Source organism: Aegilops tauschii, chromosome 5, assembly GCF_002575655.3.
Source record: "Aegilops tauschii subsp. strangulata cultivar AL8/78 chromosome 5, Aet v6.0, whole genome shotgun sequence".
Lineage (NCBI taxonomy): Eukaryota > Viridiplantae > Streptophyta > Magnoliopsida > Poales > Poaceae > Aegilops > Aegilops tauschii.
The window spans coordinates 381,986,655-381,998,820 of NC_053039.3; the positions used below are offsets into that span (position 1 = coordinate 381,986,655).

At 44.2% G+C, this 12,166-nt stretch overlaps 1 protein-coding gene across 1 annotated transcript; it reads right to left on the reverse strand.

Moving 5' to 3' along the window:
• Positions 1-9,436: 9,436 nt before the first annotated feature.
• On the reverse strand, positions 9,437-10,068 carry LOC109757582 (uncharacterized). The gene has a single exon (XM_020316408.3). The coding sequence runs from the start codon at positions 9,952-9,954 to the stop codon at positions 9,757-9,759; it is 198 nt and encodes a 65-aa protein (XP_020171997.1). The 5' UTR covers positions 9,955-10,068; the 3' UTR covers positions 9,437-9,756.
• Positions 10,069-12,166: the final 2,098 nt, after the last annotated feature.

Below are 12,166 nucleotides of genomic sequence, written 5' to 3' on the forward strand. Positions count from 1 at the left end.
CATTTTCTCTCTATCTTCTGCAGTGGTCGGGCATTGAGTCTTACTCAACTTCACACCTTGTAACACAGGCAAGAACCCTTTCTTTGCTTGATCCATTTTGAACTTCTTCAAAACTTTGTCAAGGTATGTGCTTTGTGAAAGTCCAATTAAGCGTCTTGATCTATCTCTATAGATCTTGATGCCCAATATATAAGCAGCTTCATCGAGGTCCTTCATTGAAAAACTCTTATTCAAATATCCTTTTATGCTATCCAGAAATATTATATCATTTCCAATCAACAATATGTCATCCACATATAATATCAGAAATGCTACAGAGCTCCCACTCACTTTCTTGTAAATACAGGCTTCCCCAAAAGTCTGTATAAAACCATATGCTTTGATCACACTATCAAAATGTTTATTCCAACTCCGAGAGGCTTGCACCAGTCCATAAATGGATCGCTAGAGCTTGCACACTTTGTTAGCTCCCTTTGGATCGACAAAACCTTCCGGTTGCATCATATACAACTCTTTTTTCAGAAATCCATTCAGGAATGCAGTTTTGACATCCATTTGCCAAATTTCATAATCATAAAATGCGGCAATTGCTAACATGATTCGGACAGACTTAAGCATCGCTACGGGTGAGAAGGTCTCATCGTAGTCAATCCCTTGAACTTGTCGAAAAACTTTTGCAACAAGTCGAGCTTTATAGACAGTAACATTACCGTCAGCGTCAGTCTTCTTCTTGAAGATCCATTTATTTTCGATGGCCTGCCGATCATCGGGCAAGTAAACCAAAGTCCACACTTTGTTCTCATACATGGATCCCATCTCAGATTTCATGGCCTCAAGCCATTTTGCGGAATCTGGGCTCACCATCGCTTCTTCATAGTTCGTAGGTTCGTCATGGTCTAGTAACATAACCTCCAGAACAGGATTACCGTACCACTCTGGTGCGGACCTTATTCTGGTTGACCTACGAGGTTCAGTAACAACTTGATCTGAAGTTTCATGATCATTATCATTAATTTCCTCACTAATTGGTGTAGATGTCACAGGAACCGGTTTCTGTGATGAACTACTTTCCAATAAGGGAGCAGGTACTGTTACCTCATCAAGTTCTACTTTCCTCCCACTCACTTCTTTCGAGAGAAACTCCTTCTCTAGAAAGGATCCATTCTTGGCAACGAATGTCTTGCCTTCGGATCTGTGATAGAAGGTGTACCCAACAGTTTCCTTTGGGTATTCTATGAAGACACATTTCTACGACTTGGGTTCGAGCTTATCAGGTTGAAGCTTTTTCACATAAGCATCGCAGCCCCAAACTTTAAGAAACGACAACTTTGGTTTCTTGCCAAACCACAGTTCATAAGGCGTCGTCTCAACGGATTTTGATGGTGCCCTATTTAACGTGAATGCGGCCGTCTCTAAAGCATAACCCCAAAACGATAGCGGTAAATCAGTAAGAGACATCATAGATCGCACCATATCTAGTAAAGTACGATTACGACGTTCGGACACACCATTACACTGTGGTGTTCCGGGTGGCGTGAGTTGCGAAACTATTCCGCATTGTTTCAAATGTAGACCAAACTCGTAACTCAAATATTCTCCTCCACGATCAGATCGTAGAAACTTTATTTTCTTGTTACGATGATTTTCAACTTCGCTCTGAAATTCTTTGAACTTTTCAAATGTTTCAGACTTATGTTTCATTAAGTAGATATACCCATATCTGCTTAAATCATCTGTGAAGGTGGGAAAATAACGATACCCGCCGCGAGCCTCAACATTTATGGACCACATACATCAGTATGTATGATCTCCAATAAATCAGTTGCTCGCTCCATAGTTCCGGAGAACGGCGTTTTAGTCATCTTGCCCATGAGGCATGGTTCGCAAGTACCAAGTGATTCATAATCAAGTGATTCCAAAAGTCCATCAGTATGGAGTTTCTTCATGCGCTTTACACCAATATGACCCAAACGGCAGTGCCACAAATAAGTTGCACTATCATTATCAACTCCGCATCTTTTGGCTTCAACATTATGAATATGCGTATCACTACTATCGAGATTCATCAAGAATAGACCACTCTTCAAGGGTGCATGACCATAAAAGATATTACTCGTATAAATAGAACAACCATTATTCTCTGATTTAAATGAATAACCGTCTCGCATCAAACAAGATCCAGATATAATGTTCATGCTCAACGCTGGCACCAAATAACAATTATTTAGGTCTAATACTAATCCCGAAGGTAGATGTAGAGGTAGCGTGCCGACGGCGATCACATCGACTTTGGAACCGTTTCCCACGCGCATCGTCACCTCGTCCTTAGCCAGTGTCCGCTTAATCCGTAGTCCCTGTTTCGAGTTGCAAATATTAGCAACAGAACCAGTATCAAATACCCAGGTGCCACTGCGAGCTCTGGTAAGGTACACATCAATAACATGTATATCACATATACCTTTGTTCACCTTGCCATCCTTCTTATCCGCCAAATACTTGGGGCAGTTCCGCTTCCAGTGACCAGTCTGCTTGCAGTAGAAGCACTCAGTCTCAGGCTTAGGTCCAGACTTGGGTTTATTCTCCCGAGTAGCAACTTGTTTGCTATTCTTTTTAAAGTTCCCCTTCTTCTTCCCTTTGCCCTTTTTCTTGAAACTGGTGGTCTTATTGACCATCAACACTTGATGCTCTTTCTTGATTTCTACCTCCGCAGCCTTTAGCATTGCGAAGAGCTCGGGAATCGTCTTATCCATCCCTTGCATGTTATAGTTCATCACGAAGCTCTTGTAGCTTGGCGGCAGTGATTGAAGAATTCTGTCAATGACGCTATCATCCGGAAGATTAACTCCTAGTTGAATCAAGTGATTGTTATACCCGGACATTCTGAGTATATGCTCACTGACAGAACTATTCTCCTCCATCTTGCAGCTGTAGAACTTATTGGAGACTTCATATCTCTCAATTCGGGCATTTGCTTGAAATATTAACTTCAACTCCTGTAACATCTCATATGCTCCATGACGTTCAAAACGTCGTTGAAGTCTCGGTTCTAAGCCGTAAATCATGGCACACTGAACTATCGAGTAGTCATCAGCTTTGCTCTGCCAGACGTTCATAACATCTGGTGTTGCTCCTACAGCAGGTTTGGCACCTAGCGGTGCTTCCAGGACGTAATTCTTCTGTGCAGCAATAAGGATAATCCTCAAGTTACGGACCCAGTCCGTGTAATTGCTACCATCATCTTTCAACTTTGCTTTCTCAAGGAACGCATTAAAATTCAACGGAGCAACAGCACGAGCCATCTATCTACAACAAACATAGACATGCAAAATACTATCAGGTACTAAGTTCATGATAAATTTAAGTTCAATTAATCATATTACTTAAGAACTCCCACTTAGATAGACATCCCTCTAATCATCTAACTGATCACGTGATCCAAATCAACTAAACCATAACCGATCATCACGTGAAATAGAGTAGTTTTCAATGGTGAACATCACGATGTTGATCATATCTACTATATGATTCACGCTCGACCTTTCGGTCTCAGTGTTCCGAGGCCATATCTGCATATGCTAGGCTCGTTAAGTTTAACCTGAGTATTCTGCGTGTGCAAAACTGGCTTGCACCCGTTGTAGATGGACGTAGAGCTTATCACACCCGATCATCACGTGGTGTTTGGGCACGACAAACTTTGGAAACGGTGCATACTCAGGGAGAACACTTTTATCTTGAAATTTAGTGAGAGATCATCTTATAATGCTACCGTCAATCAAAGCAAGATAAGATGCATAAAAGATAAACATCACATGCAATCAATATAAGTGATATGATATGGCCATCATCATCTTGTGCTTGTGATCTCCATCTCTGAAGCACCGTCATGATCACCATCGTCACCGGCGCAACACCTTGATCTCCATCGTAGCATCGTTGTCGTCTCGCCAACTATTGCTTCTACGACTATCACTACCGCTTAGTGATAAAGTAAAGCAATTACAGGGCAATTGCATTGCATACAATAAAGCGACAACCATATGGCTCCTGCCAGTTGCCGATAACTCGGTTATAAAACATGATCATCTCATACAATAAAATATAGCATCATGTCTTGACCATATCACATCACAACATGCCCAGCAAAAACAAGTTAGACGTCCTCTACTTTGTTGTTGCAAATTTTACGTGGCTGCTACGGGTTGAGCAAGAACCGTTCTTACCTACGCATCAAAACCACAACGATAGTTCGTCAAGTTAGTGTTGTTTTAACCTTCTCAAGGACCGGGCGTAGCCACACTCGGTTCAACTAAGATTGGAGAAACTGACACCCGCCAGCCACCTGTGTGCAAAGCACGTCGGTAGAACCAGTCTCGCGTAAGAGTACGCGTAATGTCGGTCCGGGCCGCTTCATCCAACAATACCGTCAAACCAAAGTGTGACATGCTGGTAAGCAGTATGACTTGTATCGCCCACAACTCACTTGTGTTCTACTCGTGCATATAACATCAACGCATAAAACCTGGCTCGGAAGCCACTGTTGGGGAACGTAGTAATTTCAAAAATATTCCTACGCACACGCAAGATCATGGTGGTGCATAGCAACGAGAGGGGAGACTGTGTCCACATACCCTTGTAGACCGAAAGCGGAAGCGTTAGCACACCGCGGTTGATGTAGTCGTACGTCTTCACGATCCGACCGATCAAGTACCGAACGCACGGCACCTCCGAGTTCAGCACACGTTCAACTCGATGACGTCCCTCGAACTTCGATCCAGCCGAGCTTTGAGGGAGAGTTCCGTCACCATGATGGCGTGGTGATGATAATGATGTTCTACCTTCGCAGGGCTTCACCTAAGCACCGCTACGATATGAACGAGGTGGATTATGGTGGAGGGGGGCACCGCACACGGCTAAGAGATCCAAGGGATCAATTGTTGTCTCTATGGGGTGCCCCCCTCCTCCGTATATAAAGAGGGGAGGAGGAGGGGGCGGCCAAGGGGAGGAAGCGCGCCCAAGGGGGGGTAATCCTACTCCAAGTAGGTTTTGCCCCCTTTCCTATTCCAACTAGGAGAAGGGGGAAGGAGGAGGTGGGGAGAAGGAAGGAGAAGGGGGACCGCGCCCCCTTCCCTTTCCCAATTTGGATTGGGGCAAGGGGGGCCGCGCGCCACCTCCTGGCTGCCTCTCCTCTTCCACCACTTGGGCCCATGAGGCCCAATAACCCCCCCGGTACTCCGGTATATATCCGATAACCCCCGGAACCATTCCGGTGTCCGAATATAGTCGTACAATATATCAATCTTCATGCCTCGACCATTTTGAGACTCCTCGTCATGTCCGTGATCACATTCGGGACTCCGAACTACCTTCGGTACATCAAAACACATAAACTCATAATATAACCGGCATCGAACTTTAAGCGTGCGGACCCTACGGGTTCGAGAACTATGTAGACATGACCGAGACACGTCTCCCGTCAATAACCAATAGCGGAACCTGGATGCTCATATTGGCTCCCACATATTCTACGAAGATCTTTATCGGTCAAACCGCATAACAACATACGTTGTTCCCTTTGTCATCGGTATGTTACTTGCCCGAGATTCGATCGTCGGTATCTCAATACCTAGTTCAATCTCGTTACCGGCAAGTCTCTTTACTCGTTCCGTAATACATCATCCCGCAACTAACTCATTAGTTGCAATGCTTGCAAGGCTTAAGTGACGTGCATTACCGAGTGGGCCCAGAGATACCTCTCCGACAATCGGAGTGACAATCCTAATCTCGAAATACGCCAACCCAACAAGTACCATCGGAGACACCTGTAGAGCACCTTTATAATCACCCAGTTACGTTGTGACGTTTGGTAGCACACAAAGTGTTCCTCCGGTAAACGGGAGTTGCATAATCTCATAGTCATAGGAACATGTATAAGTCATGAAGAAAGCAATAGCAACATACTAAACGATCAAGTGCTAAGCTAACGGAATGGGTCAAGTCAATCACATCATTCTCCTAATGATGTGATCCCGTTAATCAAATGACAACTCTTTCTCTATGGCTAGGAAACATAACCATCTTTGATCAACGAGCTAGTCAAGTAGAGGCATACTAGTGACACTCTGTTTGTCTATGTATTCACACATGTATCATGTTTCCGGTTAATACAATTCTAGCATGAATAATAAACATTTATCATGATATAAGGAAATAAGTAATAACTTTATTATTGCCTCTTGGGCATATTTCCTTCAGGGGATTCATTTGGAAATCAGTCTGTTCAAGCAAAGATGGCGTGGCGGTGGCGACATCCTTGTTGTGGACCTGTGTCCTCGGCCTCCGCCGTTGCGACGGTGTTTGCTCCAGCGCCGGCGCGGAGCTTGGAAGGTAGTCCAGGAGCGGATGCAGATTGTGGTCTGCATCGGCGGCATATGGAAGATGGTGGATCGTGTGCTGGGTTCGCGGTTCGTGGATGGCAGATGTGGTTTTCTCCTCCGGCGTTCTAGTTGTGTGGGGGTGACAGATCTGGAGTTCGATGGCGTGTCCGGGGTGTTGCCCCGGTCTGATTCGTTCAACCGTAATGATTTTGCCTTTGGTGAGCCACCTTGGAGGTCCGCAAAGCTGCATATCAGCGATGGAGCCGCTACAAGCTCGGGTGTGAAGGTGATCCGTCATTTTTTCCTTTAGTGGCTGTTGTGGTGGTTCGAGAGGCAGGTGACGGGCGTTGGTGTCAAGTTCAGAGGTTTCTTCAATCTTGATTGTAATTTTACTTCTTGGTTGTTGTTCCTTTGTGCAAAGGCTAGCTTTCTGCTGTCTTTTCAGTTTTGTCAGGTCGGTTACGTGACTTGTACTATGATACTTATGATATAAATGAGACACGTATTTGTTGAATAAATAGGCAATTTCTCGATTAAACTAATCCACGAGTAAATCACTAGCATGGCATTGACACAAATAAACGCATACTGATATTCAGTCAAGCTAGCACATACTACGCTAATTGCAGAAAGATCTACATATAACGCTAGCATGGCTAAAACAGAAAACAGTAGGAGCGGGATAAACGAGTTATACCCTCCAGTAGGCCATGCAGAGGCCGCGGCTTTGGTGGCAGCAGCGGCGTCCTCGGCGGCCTTCTTGTCGGCTTCAGCTTTCTCGGCGGCGGCACGTTCGGCGTCGATGGACATGGTGATGATGAAGGCGACGCGAATGTAGAGGAAGTAGACGATCGGAAGCGAGCAGTCGCGTAATCGCTGCCCAAAAACCTATTCGCCCCTCACCCCATACAGGAACCAGAAGGGCGTGGTTTCGGAGACCTGCTCTCCCGTCGACCATGTACACGGCGGACGGGGTGGAGTCACCGGCGGCAGCAGCAGCAAGGGAACGACGGTGGGCGTGCGCGTGGAGCAGATGTGATCTGTTCGTGGCGGCTAGGGTTAGGAGACACCGTACACTTATATAGGCGCAGCCGCGTGGAGAGACGTGGGCTCGACCCACGATCCGACGTCTCAGATCATGGCCCAGCTGTCAAAGAACTCTCCGTTAGTGACTGGCAAAAATAAGCGCGTAGGAGTGATCTCGGCTCGGCCTAATCCCACAACCCGCGGCGCGTCGTGACGAGGCGTGGCGGTCGACGGAGGAGGAGTGCACGAGGGCCTCTTCTCTTCTCAAGCTCCAATAGCATGTAGAAGAGAAAACCCTTATAAGGAGGTCCAACTCCTCCACCCTTCCGAGGTGGGACTAAACTTCCCACTACACCTAGTGCCATATAACCCACATGGGCCCTTAGAGATTTTTCAGAAATTGCTATATGGGCCTAGAGCCCATCTCAAATTTCAGCAGTATTACCATGCAAAAAAAAGCTCAAACTCAGAAACCGCAAAATACAGCCTTCCAAAGTTCCTTGCGCGTGGGACTCGTATGTCATTAGCTAACTCTTTCTTCCTTGATTCCCCAACCCACCCATGCACAACACGTGTAAATTTGGCTTCTTGCGATAACATGTTCATATAAGTTAGAACTACAAACAATTTCATTCATAACTAGGGGCGAAAAATGAGTCCACACTGTGACTTGTAGTACATATAGAAAAACTGAATAAACTAAACTAACTAAAATACTAGTTACGCCGGCAGTGGGATTTGTCAGCGTTGGACATGTCGACGCGGAATGCGGCATTGGTGGCCTCAATCTCGCGGAAGTGGGCTAGGCTGGCCACATCCTGCGATACACGGGCGGAGGCATTTTGGGCCTCCATTACGCGTAAACGGGCCAAGGCGGCCTTGTCTCACTCCGATCATGTGCCATCATCGGCATCAACAACGGATGTGTGGTCCCAAAATGGCGGTCCCTCCCAACGTCCATCTTCCGAGCAGCCTCCACAACGAGCGTGTGATCAGTCCACCACTCTTTCTCATCATACACTGCTTCCTCCTGCCCCTGCTCCTTCTCCTGATGCTTGATGAGTGGGGTTTTGCTTGATGTTGGCGGCCATGGGGTTGCAACGTGCCATCGAGCAGAGTTGATAGGTGAAGTGGAAGTTGCCACGGAGGGAAGTGGAGGGGATGTGTCGGCCTTTTAGGGCAGTTTTGGGACCAAAACACCGTAGCAGTTATTATGATGATTAAGCACATGCCAGAGAGTGTTTGTGGCACGCAGGTGCGGGGGCACCGAGTCCCTCGGGCGTGCTTTTCTTTTGGCTTTCCATTTTCGATATTTCATAACTTTTGAACAAAAAATCCAAATTAAATTGTGTTTTCACATTCATGTTTTCCGTGACGATGGCTTTCAAACAAGATCCATTTTGAATACATTTGGAGGAGTTCTTTAAAAAAAGTTGAGTTTCAACCTTTTAAACTTGGTATGAGTGATAGACAAAATCACAACTTTTGCATAAAAAATCGCTTGAATTCTCAACTCTGAATCTTGTCCGAGCGACCGAAAAATTCGCAAGTTTCAACGATTAGAAGTTACTATTCCCTCGCGTGGGATCCAACTGCATTGCGAATCACAAAACAATCGGATGGCTGGGGAGGGCTTGGTAGGTCGAACGTGATTAGTAGTTCACATGACGGCATCGCCGTTTCAACTCAGCAGGTCGAACGTGCAAGGCAACGGAACCACTACAACCTTTTCAGTGGACGGGCAACCAAATATGCTGACTGACCATGACCCACGAGAAGTATCGTAGAGTACACAACAACACAGGAACGGACTAGCGTGGACGTCACTCCGTTTCCCCCGAAAGCGTTTGACTCCTTGCGTAGTGCAGTGCAGTTCGTGCGTCAAGCCAAACCGAAAAGCACATGCTGCCAAGTGCCAAGGCCAGACGCCGAGATTATCGCAACTCGCCGGATAACCCCGACCATCCATGTGCCTCCGTGATGGAGTATTTGCTAAACTAATGAGCAGTAATCCACAGGCACAAACGGAGCCGTGATGAAGCACTAAACTAATGAGCAGCAGTAATTAACAAAACGCAAACGGAGGGATACAGTAACGGTAATTGTCATCATCAATCTGTAAATATACTCTCTGCTAAAATATCGACATCATCGGAGCGAAGCAACGAAAGGAATTAATTCAGCAGAAAATCAATGCAAATCGACCGGCCCCGGAATCTCTTCTTCGCAGACGGCATGACGCTGTGCAGGGGATCGATCCCCACCGCGCGACGGAACGCCGGAGACGAAGCCCAATCCATGCCGTGCTGCTGGCGGAGTAGATCCCGGGGGAGGGAGGGAGCCCTGTGGGCTCTCTCTAGTAGTAGGCGGGCGGCGGCGCGAGGTTGAGGTGGCCGTAGGCGCGGTAGGAGGCGCCGTCCTGGAGGTGGATGCTGGAGGAGAGCTTGTGGAAGCCGCGGGTGTAGACGCCGAAGCCGAAGACGAGGCCGACGGCGATGAGGACGAGGATGATGAGCATGCAGATGCAGCACGCCTTGCTCGGGCAGCAGCACATCTTGCTGATCTTGGCCGCCGCCTCCGGCTCTTGGCTCCGCTCCGAGGTAGGGGAAGGAAAAGGCGAGGCGCTTTTGCTGGGGTCCGTGGGGGTGGGGCTTTTGGGAGGCGTGCGTGACCGGCCGCGCGGCTGTTTATAGAGGCCGCTCCGCTCCGCTCCGCTGCTCGTTGGGTGGGGGGAATCGGGTTGGTTCGGTGTCGAGTTGCGGTGCGGTGCGGTCACGTCCGTGGTTTGGCAGGCGGTCGTGGCTTCGGTCCGGTGCCACTTTTCATGGGCGAGGTGGTGGTGGTGGTGCTGGTGCTGGTGCTGGACGTGGACCCCGTTGCGGTTCCGGAGACGGGGAGCGGCACGGTTTGGTACCTGGGTCGTCGGGTGGGACGTCGTTCCGTCTCCAGGCTTCTTTGGACGTGGAGTCCACGTGATCCAAGGCGCAAATGCAATCTATCGCCCATACTTGAGTTATAATAGGCATCGCCTATAGGTGCTACAAGTACCGGCCAGCCCATTTTCGTGCGTTCGAGCGTAATGGGCTACAGTTCGCTTCGGACGGTTCCTGTTTTTATTTCTTTTTTCGGTTTTGAATTTTTTTTCTTCAGTTTTATTTTTGTTTCTTTCATGGTTTTATCGTTTTTTCTTTGTGTTTTTTCCTTCTTATTTTTTTATATTATTTCTTTGTTTCTTTCATTGTTTTCACCTTTTTCTGATTGTCTTTGGGTTTTTTCAACACATGTCTACATTTTTCATATGGATTGTACATAAGGAGCATTTTTAAATGTAACATAAGTTTTTTTAATGTACGAATCATTTTTTAAAATTATACAAACATATGTTTTACACACGTTTAATATTTTTCAAAAGATGATTAACATTTTTCCGAATATATGTTTTATTGTCTACTTTATTTGTACATGTTACACATTTTTCATGTACATCTAAAACACATTTTATAAAAATTCGCATTTTTGTAATACATGTTTTGAACGTTCTTTCAAATACATGTTAACATTTTTTAAACGATAATTATTTTCTGAACTATGCAACCTTTTCTGAATGTGTACAGTTTTTTTTAATGTCCGAACGCATTCTTAAAACTTGTGAGCATTTTTAAATGTAACATAAGTTTTTTTAATGTACGAATCATTTTTTAAAATTATACAAACATATGTTTTACACACGTTTAATATTTTTCAAAAGATGATTAACATTTTTCCGAATATATGTTTTATTGTCTACTTTATTTGTACATGTTACACATTTTTCATGTACATCTAAAACACATTTTATAAAAATTCGCATTTTTGTAATACATGTTTTGAACGTTCTTTCAAATACATGTTAACATTTTTTAAACGATAATTATTTTCTGAACTATGCAACCTTTTCTGAATGTGTACAGTTTTTTTTAATGTCCGAACGCATTCTTAAAACTTGTGAGCATTTTTAAATGTAACATAAGTTTTTTTAATGTACGAATCATTTTTTAAAATTATACAAACATATGTTTTACACACGTTTAATATTTTTCAAAAGATGATTAACATTTTTCCGAATATATGTTTTATTGTCTACTTTATTTGTACATGTTACACATTTTTCATGTACATCTAAAACACATTTTATAAAAATTCGCATTTTTGTAATACATGTTTTGAACGTTCTTTCAAATACATGTTAACATTTTTTAAACGATAATTATTTTCTGAACTATGCAACCTTTTCTGAATGTGTACAGTTTTTTTTAATGTCCGAACGCATTCTTAAAACTTGTGAGCATTTTTAAATGTAACATAAGTTTTTTTAATGTACGAATCATTTTTTAAAATTATACAAACATATGTTTTACACACGTTTAATATTTTTCAAAAGATGATTAACATTTTTCCGAATATATGTTTTATTGTCTACTTTATTTGTACATGTTACACATTTTTCATGTACATCTAAAACACATTTTATAAAAATTCGCATTTTTGTAATACATGTTTTGAACGTTCTTTCAAATACATGTTAACATTTTTTAAACGATAATTATTTTCTGAACTATGCAACCTTTTCTGAATGTGTACAGTTTTTTTTAATGTCCGAACGCATTCTTAAAACTTGTGAGCATTTTTAAATGTAACATAAGTTTTTTTAATGTACGAATCATTTTTTAAAATTATACAAACATATGTTTTACAATGTATAAACATTTTCGTGAACATGATTAACT